The 22,100-nt window shown below is 41.1% G+C and overlaps 1 protein-coding gene across 2 annotated transcripts in view; it reads right to left on the reverse strand.

Moving 5' to 3' along the window:
- The window catches only part of itga1 (integrin, alpha 1), a 78,159-nt gene that overhangs the window by 39,871 nt on the left and 16,188 nt on the right, over window positions 1–22,100 (reverse strand). Inside the window, exons 2-3 of one of the 2 annotated variants that reach the window (XM_047372959.1) lie at window positions 6,389–6,509; window positions 3,269–3,378 (exon numbers count right to left, since the gene is read on the reverse strand). In XM_047372959.1, coding sequence (XP_047228915.1) covers window positions 3,269–3,378; window positions 6,389–6,509 — 231 coding nt within the window. Of the gene's footprint in view, window positions 1–458; window positions 484–3,268; window positions 3,379–6,388; window positions 6,510–22,100 lie in introns of those variants that run through there. The other variant, XM_047372960.1, reaches the window with a different exon arrangement.

Genomic DNA, 22,100 nt, shown 5'->3' on the forward strand with positions numbered 1-22,100 from the left:
GAGCTTGCTCGTCTGTCCTGGGAAAACTATACACCCAGGGTGGAGACAGAGCTGGCTGAGTGGGACTGTGTCATTCGTAAGTAAGCTCAGAGCGACAGACTGACTGACAACCTGTTATGATGGATGGGAACACTGAAGAAATATCAACAGAGATGCCAGTTGTGGCTAATGTGTCATGCTCACTTTCAATGGAAGTTACAGCACTGTTGTTAATATAAAAATGGCAAGATACAAGTTTGTTTGTGGGTAGTCTGCCTGAAGGTGCCAAGCTAATTCAACTCTAAATGACTGATTTTTGTGTATTTAACATGGGTTTTTCCAAATATAAGCATGTCTGATTCATCGAAGAGAAAACTAATGCATTGATCGATCCATCGTCTTTTCATATCCAAGATCAGGTTGTGAGGGAAACAAGTACATGAGGTGAAACCCAGAGATCCCTATCCTCAATGACATACTTCCAGACATGGAGTATCCCAAGACCTTTTCCTTCCAAAAGGGGTATAGAAGAGTCGGTCCGAGTCTCCTCCCAGTGGAACATTCTAGAAAGACCTCAAAAGCAAAGAAAATTGTCTAATCAGAGACCTGAGCCACTTCAGTGACTCATTTCAATGTGCTGCTCCTCACCCTGTCTCTAAGGATGAGCCAGGCACCCTATGGAGGAAGCCGATTGTGACCAGGAGCAGCCCTAGCACTACCAGCCGTAGCATTCATTCCTGACCTGAGGGCTGCATATCTGCTGTGTAAATCCTCTTTTCGTTGTTATGTCAACTCAAGGATAGACAACTTGCAAAGGGTTTGTTGCGTGCTGAATAGCAGATATGTTTTGTCTATCTGTGTAATTAGGATAAATTGCAAGGATGAAACATTAAAACCTTGTTTATCATCTGTCTTCCTGTTCACATGGAGCAACATCCTCCAGCCAAGACCCAATTAGATAAGCAATTATTCTAAACAGTCTGTATCAAAATATCATATTTCATGGTTGTCAGTAGATTAATGACCTTTGCATTAATTACATACAAACATTACTGCATTCAATAAATCTTTGTTTTATAGATTTGGTACATATGATTTCAACGTAGGAAGTAATGGATGTTATTTGATGAACAAAGGATAAAGACTGGAAACAGGACACAGCCCTGAAGCTCATGTTTGTTTATAGTTTGAGTTGTGTTCTTTTTTTTATTTAAATGCTATTTGGCTCCTAAAGCTTTTTTCAGAATTGTAGACACCCCCATGTACCGGAGATTACTTTAACAACACAATAATTTGTATTGTCTCTAATGTACTTAGCATTTGAGAAGAAACTAACTTCTAATCTATTTAGCAGCATATCTATGGTTATCATGTCTCACCATGTAGAGCAGACCCAAAAGGTTCAAATGCAATTTTTTAACTGCAAGCTTTTAATTTATTATTCCTAAAAATAACTTCACTATTAAAGCCACACATTTATAAACTACTATGCTATAAACGTACTGAGAAAACATAAAGGTGTATTAAAGATCTTTTCTTTTTACTTTCAACAGCTTTTTTCATATAGTATGAAATATCCAAGCTTATAACAAATCTTGCTATAACCTTAACTTCAATATAACCAGTCTGAACATGCAATGTAACTATGCATGGGCCAGTATGAGATTTCCAAAGTACAACAACTTTATGTAAATACACCGCAGTTTCCCTTTGCCTACCTGGAAAGTCTTGATGGGGAACTTGATAAATTACTTAAGATCTGATCTGGATCCCAATCGAAACAATCTTAAACAAAAAGTATTGGTCTCCCTGACTGTATGCAAGTCTTGCTAGCGGTCGTTGTTGTACTATCTGTGAACTATGTCAGCCGCACACCCTGCAAGCCATGCAGCTGCAGCTTACATAGCTAGTTGCTGTAATCATGTTGCTGTTGCTGTAATCATGTCCAAAATTGTGTTACAAAGAGTCCACATAATTCTGTAAGCTAAGAAATTTTAGTTTTCATTAATAATTTGTTTTTTATTCTTTACAACAATGTTCAACTTTTGTCTATCATGTGACCTGCTTTTTGTACTTTGTCCTGTGGTCTGTGTAGTGCAGCTGGACAGTTCCCTTATTTCTAGCTCACTGTTACCACTGGTGCACAGACTCCAGCTCAATAGGTGCCGGTAAAGCACCTAAAGTTTGTTTGTCAGCTGCAAGAAAATACACAGACTGCACTGAGTAACCTAGCACTTCAATCCCACAGTATAACCTCAATGCATAGCACATTGGTGCAAATATGAACAGCAGAGCTGATTCGGTTATCAGTTAGTATCAGTGTAACAATCCTGATCTGTATATCCCTAGTTTTTACACTTTAATTTAGATTTAAAAAAAGAAATATATATATATGTGAATATGCTGATAATAGTTGTATCTATAACATTTAGTATCAAAATTATTTCGATTTTACACATGCACTTGAGGCGACTGTGGCTCAGTGGGAAGAGTAGTTGTCCTGCAATCCGAAATTTGTGGGTTGGATTCCAACTTCCTCCTGTCACATGTCAATAAGCCCCTGGGCAAGGCACTTAACCTGAAGTTGCCGACCGATCTGTAGTGGTGTGTGAAAGTGTCCACGTTTGTGAGTGCAATTGTGTGAATTTGGCTCTAGTGTAAAACGCTTCGAGTGGTTGATATGACTGGAAAAGATCTATATTTACATTTACATCAACAACAGCATACAGAAAACACTAGTTAAATTTGATTTCATTTAATGTACAGAATATTTGTAGCTTGTCAACAGTGGGTTTTTAAATTGTTACTTTAACAAATAGTTATGCGTGGCTGTTCTTTAGTTTCTGCATGCTTTTAGTGTACGTGAAATATAAACAAAAAAATTTTCTGTCCTGTGAGCAAGATAGAATTTTGACAGGCTTCTTTCAGCCACCTGATCAGCAGTGCACATCAATAGGGGGAGGAGGGGGCAGAGATGGGTTAGTCTATCCCCCAGAGAAAACCTTAACTCATTACAGCTCTTTCTCTGGCATTTCATTCAAACTTTAAACTTAAAAAGTGTGATTGAAATTTTTATGTTTTATCATGTTCTGGAATTGTGCCCCTCAAGGCGACAGCAGGTTGGAGTGGCTCCGATGCTTTTCATTTGATATGAGCTACAGCAGCATTTAATTTCCCTTTGGGATGAATAAAGTATTTTTGAATTGAATTGATTTAAACTGAATTGAATTGAAAACCTACTGGAAATTGGCCCATACCTATCCTAAACACACAAAGATTTTATTTTTACTTGGCAGCTCCAGCTTGACGCATTTGTTGTCCCCCGTTCCAACAGGACATTTGTAAACGTCTCCCGTCCTTTTAGCTGGCTGGCCCGAATGCGGCGATCCAATTAGAACCCTGAGGAAAGGAAAAGAATGGTTTAGACTGCTGGATGTGTAAAACTGCAGCCAAAACCTACAGAAAAAAATTATGTTTCTTATAATTATGATAACAAGCAGAACACACGTTCTAGAACAGCAGTTAAGAGTTGGCAGGTTGGCAGGAGTGACTGTAAGGTCCAACGCTATGAACAACAGTTTAAATCAGGATTAATTATACTTTTATTGTTAAATTAACCATAAACAATATGGTTGGATTGACTGGGAAAATTGTTAGAGCTTATCATGATTAGTCTATGTGGCTTATGTTAATTAACTTTATTATCACATTAAGCTAACAATAAAAAAAAATTATTCTATTTAATTTTCACCACACTTAATTAAGTTATAATGTTGCAGCTGTTTGCTGAATGGAGAGGTGTTGCTTTTTTTGTGGGCCTGTTTTAGGCATTTATGGTCAGCGTGCCCAACTGTGTCAACCATCCATGTGTGTGTTACATGAAATCCTGCCACCCTGCCAGTAAACTGATGCTAAAAACAGGCGGTCATCTGCCTCCTCTGAACACTTAGGCTTATTAACATTCCTCAACTCTAATGGGGTCATTTACAACGCGGAACCGAGCGCAGGGACTTAAACTGGCATCAGCTGCTTGCGAGAAACACTATGAGATAATGATTTACGCCGCTCCACAGGTATTCTTTTAGTCCACCTGTTTACACATGTCAAGCAAATAAATATGACATCAAAATGGACATTTCTAAATGCTTCAGACAATCTTTTGGGTCAGATTAGGATGTTTTTCTGTAGCTATGGTTCCTTTGACTTTTCTCCACAAACATGCAAAACAAGTTTATGCAAAGGCAGACATTTTCCTGCAATATTGTTGGTTGACTTAACAACAATGCAACATTTTCCTAAGATTTATTGCAACACTCGTGAACAATATGAAACCTATGGTGAACCGAAGCTGCAGTGAACTGAGTTACTTTATTTGTGCAGATGATTTAGTTTTTAAGACCACTAAGGGTGGAGAGCTGGTGGATGCATCTGCAGCTAGTTAGTCACCTCCCAGTCCTGGCAATATTTGTGTTAAATCACCATGTGATTGTGAAGTTTGTTAAATACAGTATTCTTCCAAATGTTTGCAGTTATCTTCTCAATCATCCGGAGTCTCTCACTCTGGTCTGTTTTTTCCTGCTTTTTCTCTCAGGTTCAGCTTCTTTTCACTTTGGACTTTGGCTGATTACTCTCCCGTGGTTTAGAACCAAAATATGATGGTTACAGTCACAGCTGACTCCACAGATTAGCATTAAGTGAATTGGAGTAACTTATATTGCATTAGCTTTGTCAAGCTAGATGTTGCACAACAGCACTAGGTACAACAAATCTGAACATGAATCAGATGTGGCTTTGCAACAGGTTGGAGAGAAGCAAAATGAACCATTATAGATTGTAACTAAAGACGAGATATAGAAACGAGTCATTTACAACACTCTAATGAGTATTAACAAGGTTTTAAAAGTGTGTTCACAGGTTAATTTAGCAGGCGATCAGGAATGCTTGGTTTTGGTGTATTTACAGGCTGGTTGTGAAGATACTCTAGTGAGCAGTTTACAGTTTCAGCCAATAAAAAAAAAGAATCACTATTACAGCAGCAGCTGGTGTGCCCCCTGTCAATTATTTTTACACATTAAGGACAGTGTTTTACATCCTTAAATGTTCCAGAGTTTAAATAATTTAAACTAAGGAATTTTTCAGATGAAATAATACAGTATGTTGTCTCAGATCATTTTGTGCTGATCCCTTTTAGTTTCTCAAACATGAATCATTTTACAGGATTTAAAACAATACAACAATAACAGAGTAACAAGCATAAGTATTTAATAGTATTTAAAAATTGTAAATAGTTTTTAAGGCTACAAATATATCACTCCATACAATTAAAGCCCCACAAAGAAACTAACAATATAAAAGATAAAACATACCTGTTCTTTTTTCAAAAGTACATTATTGCAAAAAGTATCGGGCCATCTATTCGATCATTAAAACCAGGTGTTCTAAATCACTTCCAAGGCCACAAGTGAACAGTATTGTAGATTAGAAGTTACCAACCTTCTGCAGAGTCAATATCTTTCCCTTCAGATTCAAGCTTGCTTTTTGAGATCAACAGAACATCCTCTGCTGGTATTTTAAGGGTTTTAGGAGGCGTCTTTCAGCATCTTGCAGTCTGCTTTCAGGGTGAATTTACATAGACAGCCAGACCTGGGCATGTTGGTAGTTGTTTTAAAGTCTTCCACTTGAAGAATATTTGCCATACAATTGAATGGCTGACTTCAAATTCTTTTGAGACCTCTTTATATCCCTTATCAGACTTGAACCTTGTTTCTAAGGGCCTCAGACAGCTCTTTTAATCTCACAATGTTTTTCACTCTCACATAATGCTCTGGGGGTTTTTCTAATTCATTGCTCACAATACATAGTATTTTGTATTACATTTTACAGAAAGAATGTAAAGGTCTTTTTCAGAATTGTTAAAATTTATATTAAATTTCAATGTGTCTAAAAATGTTAGAAAAACACACAGGCTGGCATAGGTTGTCCAAACTTTTTAACATAACTAAATGTGCTCCTTTTCCCTACAGAAACAAAGCCAATCTATAAATAGCATGGCTTTACTACTTTGATCCTGTTGTATTTTACCTAATGCATGTCACAGACAATTCACTGAGAAAACAGGAAATCATGTTAGCTTGTGAAAGTGGTCTTAGCAAGGCTATATTAGCCGAAGAGGTTTCTCGTTCAGACTCGTTTGATTTATTGCATAGAGAATGTGTGGAAGAGTCTTGTGAGAGCAGCAAATCTTAACCAGATACCCAAGGCAATGCCCTTTATTTAATGTTCTTCATGAGGAAATTATTATTATGCTCCTAACAAGGAGATGAAGACATTCAGAGTTGCATGTACTGAGTTTGTCTGAACACTGAATATAAGTTGGACAGGAGAAAAGGTTATCCAAAACGAAGCTTACCATTTCCCTTCGCTGTTCTCAAACTGCTGGACAGTGTAGCCAAACATGTCATCCAACGGGCCGCTAAAGGACAAGCTATTCTTCTGGTCCACGTTGAAGGACAACACACAAGTCAGCAGCACTGCGAGGACAAAACAGAAGAAGACAAAAGGTCAAATGCAATAAGGCAGTTTAAAGCTGAAGGACAAAATTAGTTATTTCAGTCTACTGCAGAGCTCTCTAGAGTGAGTTTATATAAAATAAACTGACTGGAATCCAGGAACAGGAGAAGGGCACATGAGTGTCTTCCTTTCAGAGAGCAATAAACATTAATGGGACATGTTTCTAAATTACTCAAGATGCAAGTCGGAAATGAAAACAAACAAGAAAAATATTATCTTGAAGTAATTTTAAAAATCTAGATGTCCAGGACATTTAGACATGGTAGCAAACAAAATGGTGAGATAACAACCATAAGGATAAAAGCCACACAAATATACATATGTCCACATTGAATCATTCTGGAGGACGCTGGGGGAATTTCATACACCAGAGTGAAGCACATTGGTCAGAGTTCAGCTGGACTTGCGGGACAATGACTTATTCTCTGCACCCTTCTCTGTCTGGCTCCGTCTGAACATATCACAGAGGCTCTATATAAATCCCTCCATGTCTATTTGGGCCTCTGCTACAATGACACTCTTTATACTTAATGTGCCAGTGAATTCCTCCAGAATAACTGATTAAATTATGAGACTTGTGAAGAAGCAAGAAGATGTGAAGGAACAGAGGGATTACAAGTAGAACATGTAAACATGAACCACATGGATGGAGACACAAACACAAGACACTGTTTGTCTTTTGATAGGGATCCTTTGTTGTTCTTTTGACCCAAACACTGCAGAAAAGTATGATGTGATGTCTGGACCAAGGTAATTATAGATCTTTCAGCAGTTTGAAGCGTGATAATGGTGATCATTTGGTCAGTTGATTCACCACTTTATTCTGGAATGGGCAAGTTCTAGGTCTGCCACAAGGTCTCCTCCAAGTGTAACATGATAGAAAACTTTCAAAAGTGGGCATCTTAAATAGATTTCTTAACCACCAAAGCTTACATATTCGCACTAAGATACAGTCCACTCCACAGAACCATCATCTGCAGAAAACAATGATGAGACACTAAGGTTCCCAAACTACACACCTTCATGTCTGTGACAATGCCAAGAATCCTTTCAATGAAGATCACAAATGGGTCTGGTGAGAAGGATCGGCACTGGTGGACTCCATCAGTCGAAGTCCACTAGTGCAGATCCTTGTCACAAGTTTATTTTTAGTGGTGAGGTCCAACAGAGAACAAGCTTAACTTTATGGTGAGTAGGCCATGTGACTGTAGCATGTTTTGATTGTAGCTAAACTTGGCTCAGACATCCAAATTTATCTTTAGGATATAATTTAAGATAAACTGGTGATCTTCAGAATCTTCAGTGAAAAAACTACAGTGATCCATTCATGTCAAAGAAATGTCCAAACGTATTCTGGATTTTCATAGCCAAATGTGACAATTAATACATTTTGATCACTGTTTAAAATTAATTTCAATCTGAAAAGACTCACAGAGAGAGGGTTTGCAATTAGAAAAGTTTTAATGATGAGGAATTACAAAATTACATATTTGGCGCTCGGACCTCGGAGGAAGACATGAATGCTGAGAATGATATGATCATTTGTAAGGCTTAAATTTAGAGGTGTCTTCCCCCTGATCCAACACTGGTGGTGGATTGGCAGCCAGGGAGCGAGGAAGCCATAATAGATGTGGAGGAAGATGGTGGAGGTGGGGTGGAGGAGGGATGAGCTCAGCTGACAAGCGAGGAGGAACACAGCTGAAGGTCCTTTAAAAACAGGGTGTCCAAAGGTGATTGGATGATGAATCAGGTGGATAGGATGCTGATTGGAAGGCACAGAGGCGTCATTGGACGGCGGAGACGGTGAGGGAGAGTCTTTTATTCTGAATTTTCGTTTAAACCCCATATCAGTGAATATAGTATACTCAGTTCTTCAGGTGAAAAAGATATAGCTTGTTGAAAACAGACAGGGAGAATGAGCCAAACACAAATGCATGCATAGAGTTCATAGTACAAGGAGACTCAGGGGCCTAAATTATATGCAATTACTGTAATACAGCCTCTCTCACTTACAAACAGAAAGGTTAGAAAAACGTTGCCACCATTCATATGCAGATCTCAATCACAACGATTTCATATAATATTGCACTTCCTCAGTCCTGGTTATTAAGAAGAGTCCTGCAGAGTCACATGAAGGAATCTCTGCCAAGATAAATTATCTCCACTGTTTCTACCCTCCATCCAATCTGCTCTTCCTCTATGACTCTCTCCCAGAGAAGCTCCATTTCCTGTCCCTAACAACTTAATTACAGAGATCCTCTAAACTCTACAGGCACACATATACAGACATGGATATTGCAAGAAACACAGCTAATTTAGCTAATTTAAAATAACCCAAGGCCAGTCAGGTCTTTTTTCATTTAGATCAGAGTCAAGCTGTCCTAAAAAGTAAATTATAGCAAAAATGTCCTTAGTTGACTGGCACACTTAAGGTACCTGTCTTTTTAATTTTTCTGTCCTTGGTATCATCTGACTATGTCCAATCAAATTAAAACCAGCTTTTGTTAAGGGCTATTCTAACCCCTGCCAAATAATCCAATAAGTGGGCTTCTCTCTTTGAAGCCCAAACCATCAGTGATGGTTTGGGCTGCCATATCATGGCATTCTCTTGGCCCAATACTTGTGCTAGATGGACGCATCACTGCCAAGGACTACCGAACCATTCTTGAGGACCATGTGCATCCAATGGTTCAAACATTGTATCCTGAAGGCGGTGCCGTGTATCAGGATGACAATGCACCAATACACACAGCAAGACTGGTGAAAGATTGGTTTGATGAACATGAAAGTGAAGTTGAACATCTCCCATGGCCTGCACAGTCACCAGATCTAAATATTATTGAGCCACTTTGGGGTGTTTTGGAGGAGCGAGTCAGGAAACGTTTTCCTCCACCAGTATCACATAGTGACCTGGCCACTATCCTGCAAGAAGAATGGCTTAAAATACCTCTGACCACTGTGCAGGACTTGTATATGTCATTCCCAAGACGAATTGACGCTGTATTGGCCGCAAAAGGAGGCCGTACACCATACTAATAAATTATTGTGGTCTAAAACCAGGTGTTTCAGTTTCATTGTCCAACCCCTGTACATCAAGCCTTGCAGCCAAAGTCACATATGATCAGCACAGGTCAGCACCTGTTAGACTTAGCACCGGTCATAAAAGTCACCCAGCTCAGCACCCGTAGGCTTCAAAGCCTGAATCAGTCACAGCAAAAACACACATCCAACTGACACCTGCTCATTTGAGCATCTCAAACCAGCTATAAACAGCTTTAAAGCTTAACACAAATCAGCACCTTTGGGAAGCAAAGTGACCCACATCCCTGAAACTCAACCTTAATTAAGGTGGGATGGAAGGTGTGAGTAAGCATAATCCAAAACAGTTAAAGGGATTGCAATTAAAGTGGGTCAAATATCTAAATCACTTCACAAAAAGGACAACATGAAAGAGTAAGGTTAGAAGGGACTAGGGTGGGACCTGGATCTACTCTGCACCTTCTGCTGGCATTTAACAACAGACAGTCCTGGCAAGGGAGAGATTTCTGGCATGGCTAGGGGCAGCTTCCAGCCTTATGAAATTGAAATATTTCCTCCTTTATTCTTTTATCTTTATTGTTTTCTACCCTGCTTATCCTTGTTCCCATACTTTCCAAAGTTTTTCTCCACTATACAGTTTAATGATTTTTTTTTTTCATTGGTGTTAATACTTTCTGGTGTAATCACTCTGGGAATGATTATGCTAAGTTTTATAGGTTTTAGTTCTCTTCATATTGACTTAATTTTCTCATGTGGATTTCAGGTCAGACTCTGCATTCTGGCAAATTCACAGTGCGTGGGTGTGCAGTGGACACGAGGGGTTACAAACGTGGGTGTGTTCGAGTCTTTGTATGCACTCGTGAACAAGGGGCTGAATTCTGAGTTTTAGAGCAAATGTCTCCAAGCAGAGGAGGATGGGATAAATAACCCAAGCTGACATATGAGTGGAAACAGCAGCAGCAGCTCTGTAAAGTTCTCTCTGTTCCACACAGCAGAAAACCATTACCAAAGCAGCAGAAGCTGGTGTTGCCTGTGTTTTTACACAGTAGGCATTTAGAAACAACATGGATCTGTGGGTTGTCTGCATTTACCATTACTCAGTCATCAACCTACAAGCACTAGCCTTTTGACGGTGCCTGTTAAATTGCACCATTGTTGTTTGTCACCCATTTCCAAAAAGGGTAATTGTTCATTTTAACCAATGGTGAAGGCAGTTCACGAGGCAAAAAAGGCAAAAGAACTCATATTTACACCATAACCTTTGTAAGACTTGAAGGAAGGTCTTTTAGTGAGATGCCAAAAAAAGTGCTGGAGTTGACTTTCCATATTAATGGAGCATAAACTAGGGCAGTGCTGCCCCTCTCCCACATGTTGCTGTGCCAGTCAGGTGGCTGAAAGATGGCTCCTACACTTTTCCCTATCGTAAAACAAAACAAATCCAGCTGTTAAAAAGGTATTTGAACCTGAATAGAACTCACAATAAGAAACACATAGATGGTGATTAGAGATGTTTATTGATAAAGTTTATATCTTTGGCACTCGGGCCCCAGAGGAAGACATGAATGCTGAGAATGACATGAGCTTGCATGAACGGCTTAGGCTTAGTATTAGATGAGTCTTCCCCCCTTGGGATCTGATACTGGTGGTGAAGTGAAGGCCTAAGAAGGTAAGGGAGCTGGGAGGAGTATGGAAGGGAGATGGTAGAGGTGGTGCGGAGGAGGGTTGAAGTTCAGCTGAAGAGCGGGAAATCTATGATTGGAGGTCCTTAAAAGCGAAGCCTCAGAGGATGATTGATTGAATCACATGCGGATCTGATGCTGATTGGACGGAGGAGAGACGCACAATGGAGTCATAGGACGCCCGGGGGGTGGAGGTGAGTCTTTCAGTTTGAATTTTCATCAAAACTCCATTTTACCCTGAAAAGACTCACAATAAGAAACACAAAGATGGTGATTAGAGATGTTTATTGATAAAGTTTATATCTTTGGTGCTCGGACCCCGGAGGAAGACATGAATGCTGAGAATGACATGAGCTTGAATGAACGTCTTAGGCTTAGTATCAGATGTGTCCTCGCCCGAAAAGGGCCGAGGCTGGAATGGAAAGGATGAGGAAGGAGAGAGGAAGAGTCCAGCCTGATAGGACGTAGAGAGGGAAGGATTGGACCTGTTGAGGAGAGAGGGAGGTTAGAATGTTTGAGATACTAGATGGTTGATTTAACGGTGAAGGCCCTGGGAATAAGAGCTGAGAATGCAGAGGAAAGAAAATGATAAAACGTGCCGCAAAGGCAGTTAGAAGGAGGAAAAGACAGCCGCAGAGGCTGAGAGAATGAAATCATGCTGTGGAGGCATGAAGAGGGATGCATGAATTGCCGGAGGTATTGAAAATGAATGAATTGCCGCGGAGGCATCAAGAAACAGAAGCATTGCCGCAGAGGCAATGAGAAGAATGTTTCGTGCTGGAAAGGTCGATTATGGTCGTTTCTTGCCCAAATATTTCCTGGTGGCGATTCCCAGGGGGCTAACACAAAAGGAGGGGAAAAGGGGGGATTTAAAAGGTCCTACCATGTAGCCCTTAGAGACTTCTTTAAAAAGAAGTTGCTCCACAACCTCGGGTTCACGAAGCACAGACTGAAGGTTAGCACAGACAAGCGTGGAAGTTAGAGAAGGAGGAACGCCTATGAGAAAGCCCTGCGAAAGGCCAGTGACAAGGAAGTCTGCGAAAGCGCGGCCTGGGTGGGATTGAAGAAGGAGGGATAGTTTTGAGACATTAACAGGAGTAGAAAGGTGACTGGAAATCAGTTTTTGGAACCACAACGTGGTTTGAGGAGAGATGAACGGCGGAGGCAGACGGACTTAGGATGGACATTCTTGCAAAAGCTGCAAATATGAAGAAAAGAACAGGAAGAGAAAGTGCAGATACCTTCATTGAGATTATTTCAGATAGGTTGATTATTATGAACCTCGATTCTTCTTCCGGCGAACGTGAAACCGAGAACTTGAAGAAGGTGAGGGTTGGTGGCAGGAGGAAACCCAAGAGGAGAAGAGGATAGAAGGGCAAAGGGAGCTCTGATAGCCAACTGAGCCACAGATAAAACAGGCAGCGGCTTGGGTGAGCATGATGAGAATTTCCGTATCCAGGATGGACCAGTCCAAGCAGATGCCCGATTGAGCGAGAATGGATGCGGTTTTATGAGAGAAAGCTTTATGGTACTGGTAGAAGAGGGAGCGGCCGTATCTAAGGTGGAGGGCAGAAACAAGAGATAAATAGTAGTCCAGCTCCACTCGAGCTTGGGGTAGGTGAAACAATAACATCCCTAAAAATGCTAAAAGCCGCCACAAACTCGCCAAAGGAGAGATCCTTAGAGAGGCGAGGATTGGAGGATTTAAACACGGCTGTAAGAATCAGAATAAGCTTTATTGCCAAGTTTGTACATGCAAACAAGGAATTTGACTCCGGTACACTTTGCTCTTTGGTTTTGTTTTTGCATTACAGAATATACATATTTACAATATACAATATACACATATATAAATAAAAAGGTGCATTTGCAACATCGGTATGCTGTTGTTTTGTACTCTATTGAATGTTCAACCGAGAAACAGCCTGGGGGAAGAAACTGTCTCTGTGGCGGCTGGTTTTAGTGAACAGTGCTCTGTAGCGGTGGCATGAAGGTAACGCTCTGAACAGTTTATGTGCAGGTTGTGTGGGGTCTGCAGAGGTTTTGGCAGCTCTTTTCCTGACCCTAGACCTGTATAGGTCCTGGATGGAGGGATGGTCAGCCCTGATGATTTTCTCTGCAGTCCTGATTATTCATTGCAGTCTGCACCTGTCCTGTTTTGTGGATGAGCCAAACCACACTGAGATGGATGAAGACAAGACAGACTGAATGATGGCAGTGTAGAAGATGACCAACAGCTCCTGTGGAAGGTTGAAGTTCTTGAGTTGCCTCATGAAGTACAGTCTCTGCTGGGCCTTCTTTCGAACAGTGTCTATGTGTGAAGACCATCTAAGGTCCTCAGAGATGGTGGTTCCTAGGAACCTGAAGTGGTCCACAGCCGATACAGTGTTATTGAGGATGGTGAGGGGGGTGTATGCGGGGGTGGTGTTCCCCGAAAGTCCACCACCATTTCCACAGTCTTGAGTGGGTTGAGTTCCAGGTAGTTCTGACCGCACCAGTGTACCAGCCGATCCACTTGCTGTCTGTATGCAGACTCATCACCATCCTGGATCAGTCCAATGACAGTGGTGTCATCTGCAAACTTAAGGAGGTGCAGTCATTTGTGTACAGGGAGAAGAGGAGTGGGGATACAACACACCCCTGGGGGGCACCAGTACTTATTGATCTGGTTCGGGAGAAGATGCTCCCCAATCTCACCTGCTGCTGTCTGTCCGTCAGGAAGCTGTTGATCCACTGACAGGTAGAGGCTGGGACGTTGAGCTGGGTGAGCTTCTGGTGGAGGATGTCTGGTATGATGGTGTTGAAGGCCGAGATGAAGTGTACAAACAGGATCCAGGCGTACGTCCCTGGGTGGTCGAGGTGTTGCAGGATGAAGTGTAGACCTAAGTTAACAGCATCATCTGCCGACCTGTTTGCTCGGTAAGCAAACTGCAGGGGGTCCAGCAGGGGGTCTGTGATGTCTTTCAGGTGCTTCAACACCAGCCGCTCAAAGGATTTAATGACCACAGACGTCAGGGCTACAGGCCTGTAGTCATTTAATCCTAGGATGGTTTCTTGGTCACTGGGATGATGGTGGATCGTTTGAGGCAGGAGGGGACCTCACACTTCTCCAGAGATTTGTTGAAGATCCGGGTGAAGATCGGAGCGAGTTGATTTGCACAGGCTTTCAGGCATGATGGGGAGATGTTATCAGGTCCTCCAGCTTCCTTTGTTTTCATGCGCTGAAAGAATCTGTTTACATCTTCCTCGGAGATTTTTAGTGCAGGCAGAGGATCTGAAGGTAGGGGGTTGGTTACTTTATGGGAGGAATTTGTTCCTGAATGGGATGTGGAGGAGATGGTTTGAGGTGTGAATGGCTTTTTGTCATGTCTGCAGTAGAAGCCATTCAGATGGTTGGCCAGGCGAGGACTCTGTTCAGGAAGGGTGGGGGGGCTCCTGTAGGCAGTCAGGTTTCTCAGACCAGTCCATACAGCTGAAGTGTCACCAGTAGAAAGGCTGTTTTCCAGCTTCTCACTGTAGCTTTTCTTGGCTGCTTTGATCTCCTTTGTTAGTTTGTTCCTGGCCTGCTTGTACTGCACCCAATCTCCACTGCTGTGAGCTTCTATCTTATCCTTGCACAGATTCCTGAGATGCGGAGTAAACCATGGCTTGTTATTCCCAAAGGTGCAGAATGTCTTGGTCTGCACACACATGTCCTCACAGAAACTGATGTATGATGTCACCACATCAGTTAGTTGGTTTAAGTCAGTGGCTGAGGTTTCAAAGACAGTCCAGTCTGTGCATTCAAAGCAGGCCTGTAGCATCTGCTTAGATTCCTCAGTCCACTTCTTAACAGTGTGAACCGTGGGTTTGGAAGCTCTTAGTCTCTGTCTGTAGGTTGGGATGAGATGGATAAGACAATGATCCGAAAAACCCAGGTCAGCCCTGGTAACAGCATGATATGAGTCCTTTAGAGCTGTGTAACAATGGTCTAGTGTGTTTTTGTCTCTGGTGGGACACTTAATATGCTGTCTGTATTTAGGAAGCTCATTAGAGAGGTTAGCTCTGTTAAAATTTCCCAGTATTATGATGAAAAAGTCAGTCTATTTTTTCTCCACGTCTGTAATCAGCTCAGCAAGATGTTTTTCCGCGGCAGAAGTGCAGCCATGCGGTGGAAAATATGAGCTGATTATTATAAACGAGGAAAACTCTCTTGGTGAATAAAACGGTTTGTAGTTTATGGAAAATGTCTCCAGATCAGGACTACATGTTTTCCCCAGCACTTTTACGTCTCTACACCAAGCAGATTCCGCCTCCTCGCGTCTTCCCCGATAGCTCCACGCTGTGATCCGCTCTGAACAGCTGGAAGTTTGGCAACAGCAGTGCACGGTCCGGGATGTTTCCACTCAGCCATGTCTCAGTGAAGCAGAGAACCGCTGATCTGCGGAGGTCTGTGTTTTTACCGGTGAGAAGAAGCAGCTCGTCCATCTTGTTGCTTAGAGAGCGGACATTTGCCAGGTGGATTGAAGGTGTGCGAAGTCCTCTTTTGCGGAGCTTTACCAGCGCGCCAGCACGCTTTCCTCTCTGGCGTTTTCGGCGCAGTATCCTGCATAGTACAGCAGCTTCGCTTGCCAGGAGCTCAGTGAACCTCGGATCAATGAAAGATGGTGAAAAAATCCCAAGAGAGGACTCTCTGATGTTGAGAAGATCCTCTCTACTGAATGAGACCACAGAACTGTGGCCCGAGACCACAGTACTGTGGCTTGAAAAACATAAAAACACACAAAATACAAAAACAAAGCAAGAGCGAAGCTCCGAGGCTGCCATCGTCAGTGTCATCTTGGATAAAAGCCCCCGGAGGAAGCTATTCTGTGGTCAGCCTCGGGAGAAGGCATAATTAGGGAGACGAGATTGATGAGCTGCCCCTGGAGGATCTTGGAGCGGAGCCTGGGCGAAACATTTGCGTGCATAGGGATGTATGATCTGCTTGAATGTAAGAGAGGAATGTGAAACAAACCGCTTGGTGGGTGTATGGATGAAAAAGGGAAGTAGAGGGGAAGAGGAAAGCAGAAAAACAACAAACGGAGTAATACATCCCACCTAGAGACGAGCCCGGCCGGGCGTTGGCGAGGGTGAATGCCAAGGGAGGAGCGACCTGAGAGTCAGGCAGGGCAGTGAGAGGCAGAGGTGCTGATGTGGCAGTGTTAGCAACTGGTTCCTGGAGATGCTGGGTGAGCAGAGTGGAGGCAGGGCGGCCCCCGCAACGTTTGGCTGGGGTGTTTGCGGATTTCCGAAGGCGCTTTTCAGCGGAGGCAGGAGGCGGTGGAGATGGAGAAGAACTGGAGTGAGGCAGTAACCCGGAAAGCTGAGCAAGTTGAGTTGCGTCCAGGTCAGAGCCCGGAGAAAACCCGTTCGCCCTGAGCTGGGACGATGGAGAAGGGCGATCGTGGCAGGAGGCTAAGCGAGCACTCCTACACGCAGAAGAAGATGGAGGAGGGAGAGGATCCGCGACGAGGAATTGAACGGAGCCAGTGAAATTGTCAGACTAGTAGTCAGATATTCTTACACTGAAGTGGAAGCTCAGCTGAAGTGTTGGGAATCCATGACTGGAGGTTCTTAAAAGCGAAGCCTCGGAGGATGATTGATTGAAGACAGATGCGGATCTGATGCTGATTGGACGAAGGAGAGACGCACGGTGGAGTCACAGGATGCCCGGGGAGTGGAGGTGAGTCTTTCAGTTAGAATTTTCATCAAAACTCCATAACAAGGTAGGTTATAGTATTTTGTGGAATTAGAACAGAATGTGTCGCCATCGGTTCATAACAAGTGCATAATGTTCTTACAAGGTTTAGGGGGTAATTACTAGGTCAGAGTAAACAGTGTTTGCTTTAATTACTGAATCAAAATCAAAATGTCAATGATGACATTACCAACTTATACTTCCTACTCATTTATGTGTGTTCAAATTTGGTCATATTTTATATCTCTATCCCAAAAATTATTTGGGAGGACATCATGATTATAAGGAGATTTGAAATGATTATTGAAATATTTCAGCTAGAGCTTAAAATCACAGGTGGTCCTCCAGTCAGTTTTCTGGCATGCCTAAAATCATTAGCTACAACCTCTTCACTGTTTCCTCTCCTCCATTCAATCATTAATTCATTTGACCATCTCTCTGTCCCCCAAGAACATTCATCATCGTTCATTCATATTTTTTCTTCTCTACATTTTATCTTCGCTCTTCCCTCCTCACCATCCATTCTACCATCTCCATGTTTGTGACCCTTTCTCTATTGATTGAACATGCCTGGTGGTGTCAAATTACACTCTGTGAAAATTCCAGATGTACTCTCTGGAGCTCTGTTTTCCCACTGCTACAGAAAACATGTAGCCCAAGATTACATCATCCCCCCTGACAGCTGTCAAAGCTTTCACCACTGCAAGAATCTCTTCCTCCAACAATGCAGGGGTGGCTGGAAATCTCCCAACCACATCCCTTCTGCAAACATACTGTACATACAAATGACAAATTTGCTGAGCAAAACAGATTTAAGGCTGATGGAGCAGCTGCAATAAAGAGCACTTCAGGGTTGCATCAAACTATAAATACACACTGACAAGGGTCAAAGGGCGACCTCCTTCCAGAATCAATAAGCATCATCCAAAACAATCTTGCATCTTACGAAGAAACCCTGAGAGGAAATCAGCAGCAAATGATAAGCTCTTAAAATATTGGTGAAGTTTACTTTTTAAGCCAATAAAAGCAAATAGAAATAAAAAATGACAGATATAAACGAAAACTATTTCGTGCAGAGCTTGATGAGTCTACATAGCAATTCTGACATAAAAAAAAAACATTTCCTACTTCTAAAAAACTAAACTTACAACAATATATTTTGATACAAAGTTCTGTTTATTTGTCTTATATTTAAGGCATTTTTAATAGCGCAGTTAAATTGAAGCTCGCACCCAGACTCCCATTTCCCACACTCCGGGAATATGTACTGACTGCTAATGATGCCTAAATTGCCACCAGCACCACAAGAAGAGGGGTCTGCTTCCTGTCTGCTGTTTGGTCAGAAGCAGGAAAATCAAGAATGAATGACATCTGTTTCTTTTGTTATATCAACTTCGTTACTGTCATTTTCAGAAACAAACAGCGCCCTATACCAAAGGTTAAAGGAAACATGCATACTCATGGTCTGTTGTTAGTAGTTCAGTGGGATTACTGGAATCAAAGGTTACTGCTTTGTAAGACATTAATACAAAAAGAAGAAGGCATATTTGGGTGATTTTTATAAATATCCAGATTACAATTGTATTTTTAATTTTTTTGATGAAACTAAAAAAAATACATAAAACGCAACCTTCTTCTTTTGTACTTAGTTGCTGTCTGGTTCATTCATAATATAAAGAAACTTAAGAGACTTGCTTACAGAAACGCTGAACAGAAATAAGGGCATCCTCTTCATAACACTATGCAGGACAACAGTAGGGTTAGCAGTTTTGCTTAATTGACCATTAATATTAATGTTGGGCCCTTGTTAAAACCTACATGTCAGGCAATGGCACAGTAAAATATGACCAATTGGCCACATGCAAACCAGAATGGTCACTGTTATCACAGTATGCCAAGTACTAGTAATGCCAGCTAAAGCATCAATAAGGCATGCTTTCTGTTCAGTGGCATTAACTCATTGTTTAAACTGACTGTTAGACACTGCAACACGCCTAAAACACATACTGGATGAGTAGAACAATATAACTATGGGAGAGGTATGAAATATATATCTCAGTGGTGTGGGTGATTTGATGAGTTCAAAAAAGTTGTATGGTTTATGGAGATGGTAGCAGAGAAGATCAGAAGATCAAGTTCCAAGGTACACAATGAAAATCAGGAATGAATCCTGTAAGCCTGCTTTCTCCTACTGTGAAAAACACATACACACCACACAAACAAACACACACACACACACACACACACACACACGCACACACAAAGCAATGAGGATTTGTTTGACAATTATTACAGCAAAAAGCACAAAACTCATCATTAGTTAGTCAGTTCTTATTGAGGATGATTAGTGAATTAATATAACTGTTAGCTGTGATATGTTGTGAAAACACATTTATTACTGAATGTAGCCTTAGTCAATAACATAAAATTATTGATTCTGATGTATACCACATAGGGTCAGCTAAAGCAACATGTACAGAAAAGCTTTAAAGTGTTGCTGTTTTATAAAGAAACGGCTGTATTGAAATAGAGAACTAACATTAAAAAAACGTAAGGAAAGCAGTTCTCTTGTTTCTAAAGTTATTAGATATATAACCAGTGTTGTGTTTTAAAAACCACATTTAGCTGTTAAAATCTTGAATCATATCATATCAGTATTTTCTCAGTTACATTCAATACCATTTCATATTTCTAATTTTCTAAAAATATTATGGGTGAGTAAAAAAGTAAAACTGTAGCACAGAATGAACGGTTAGAAAAAAAAGGCCATTATAAATGATAAAAAAATATGTTTGGTATAAACTTGGCTTGATTAATGGAGATTATAGCAGAAGATCAAAAGATAGTTCTTAAGTGCGTTGATTACAAGCATGAATAAATACTGTCAACATGTTCCTTCCCTCTGTGAAACAAACACTTCTGTTTAAGAAAGGTCCCAACTCTTTATGTTTAATGTTTTTAATCTTACTGTAGGGCTTCTCTAAAGTATTAGAATCCAGGCAAACAATTGTATATCCTCAATTTCTTTGCCCTAATAATAACCACACGTTTGAGTAGTATCTGTTCAGTTTTCAGGACAAAACTGAGTCGGTGAGTAGGTGGAGAGCAGTCCACATAAGTGTCAAACATTTTCTCTAGTAATATAGGGGAACCCTCATTGTTAAAAGAAGATCTAGGGTCACTGAAGACTTCAAAGCAGTAGACAAATCGATGAAACCTAAAAATCCTTTAACTGATCAAAAGGGAAAAAAAAAGGTTTGTGCTTCTGACTTCTGTTTGAAAGAAAAAACATACACTCTCTTCGTTATTGGGAACAGATTTACCTGTGTGTCAGATTTATTTTTCATTCGTTTACAACACCTTGACTGTAGGAGGAGCCAAAGAGCCCACAAAGCGGAATTAATGTTGTGTATAACCAAAGCACCCACCAAAGTACACTTAAAAGGTAACAGGATGTGGTAATGGTTTAGAGCTTCACATTACTAAGAAATAAATATATTAAGCATGTTTTCACGTCTTATATTTGTTAGAAAAAATACAAACCCTAATTGTGTATTGAATGGTGTGAGTGTTTTGTGGCAAAGCCAATCAATATTAGATTTTTATCAACTGGTATCATTTATAATCATTTTAAAATATCTTTTGGAATTTGAATCACAAACTTACTTATATACAAAGTTCTTATTCTGTGAGTGTGGGATGATTTAAAAATAAATTTCTCTCCCCTGTTTGATCGTGAACAAATATGTGGACATCATGATAATTAAAGCTTGTATCTTAGTAGGACCTCCCTTAAAGTTTTTCACTTTATTTAATTCCATTTAAAATGATCTCTTGTAGGAGATCATCATCACCAGCATGGCTGGCTTTGTTGGCCTCTTATTGGAGGGGTTAATGTGAATTCACTGCTCCCAACAGATGCTGCAGCTCTGCAGCTCCCTGTTCAATGCCAGTTTGATGGATAACTCCAGAATACTGCTGGCATGGGAGAGAAAAATGGAAGGGTGGAGGGCCGGACACGCCTGGTGCACAGATGCGGACCTGATCTGGCTGCAGAAACTCTCACAAACACATATATTTAGGACCTAAAGCTATCAACACCTAGGAGGTACTGAGATCCCCCTAAGCAGGTGTGTGTGTGTGTGTGTGTGTGTGTGTGTGTGTGTGTTGCTCTGATGAACAAAAAAAAAAAAAAAACACTTTTATCACAAACTGCATCACTTTCCAGAACAAGCTTTCTAATTAACATCAATACTGGGAAACATGAAGAGTTTATCAAATGACTGAAATAATTATTATACCTAATTGTAGTATTTACCACAACTTGTTCATGAGAATTTATGAATAAACCAAATAAAGAGCCTACAGAGATCAACAAGCCTCCAATCACTGCTTCTGTCTAAAAACAGAAGCAGTGATTGTCTGTTTGTTTTTGCGTTAGCATCCATGGTTTTGTTAACATTAAAAATAAAGAAATTCGGCATAGTGGACCTCCTCTGTGGCTCCCTGTCTTCTAGCCCACAGCAGCAGTTTTCCCCTCCCAGTGCCCTCTGTTCCCCTTTGCCTCTGTGTCTCTCTTGCTCCCCCCATATCCCTCCTCTTTGCTCCTGATTCCTCACAACAGCAACTGTGCAGTGCCAAAGGTCATGTGACTGAAAAATAGCTCAGCGCTAACACTTTGTTTGCAGGGGTGAGTGGACAGATAGGCACAAATTCCTGGAAATAACAGGTTACATGTGCTGCTGAGATTATGAAGTTTATTTTAGTCTACAATTTAATGTTTGGAAGAAAACATTTTTGTGGACGTAGAATGAGTTGTTTCAGTCTAGGAACAATTAAAACAGTGTTCTGAGGGGTTAAGAGGATGCTCCTGAATTTGTTGAATTTGTAACATCCAGCAGAGAAGTGATGATTGGCGTTGAAGCGTGAAAACACATGCACAGTCTTATGTTTTCAGTGTGTGTTGGTGTGTTTGTGCACGTGTTTGACCTGACCCCATTTGCAGGTTAAGACCTTTGCAAGATGAGACAATGTGTCCTGCTGCATCTTCACGGGTGTTTTGCTAATTTATTCCACATATCAGAATCACTTCAAACATTAATAAGGAGAGAACT

This window comes from Girardinichthys multiradiatus, chromosome 8, assembly GCF_021462225.1.
Source record: "Girardinichthys multiradiatus isolate DD_20200921_A chromosome 8, DD_fGirMul_XY1, whole genome shotgun sequence".
Classification (NCBI taxonomy): Eukaryota; Metazoa; Chordata; class Actinopteri; order Cyprinodontiformes; family Goodeidae; genus Girardinichthys; species Girardinichthys multiradiatus.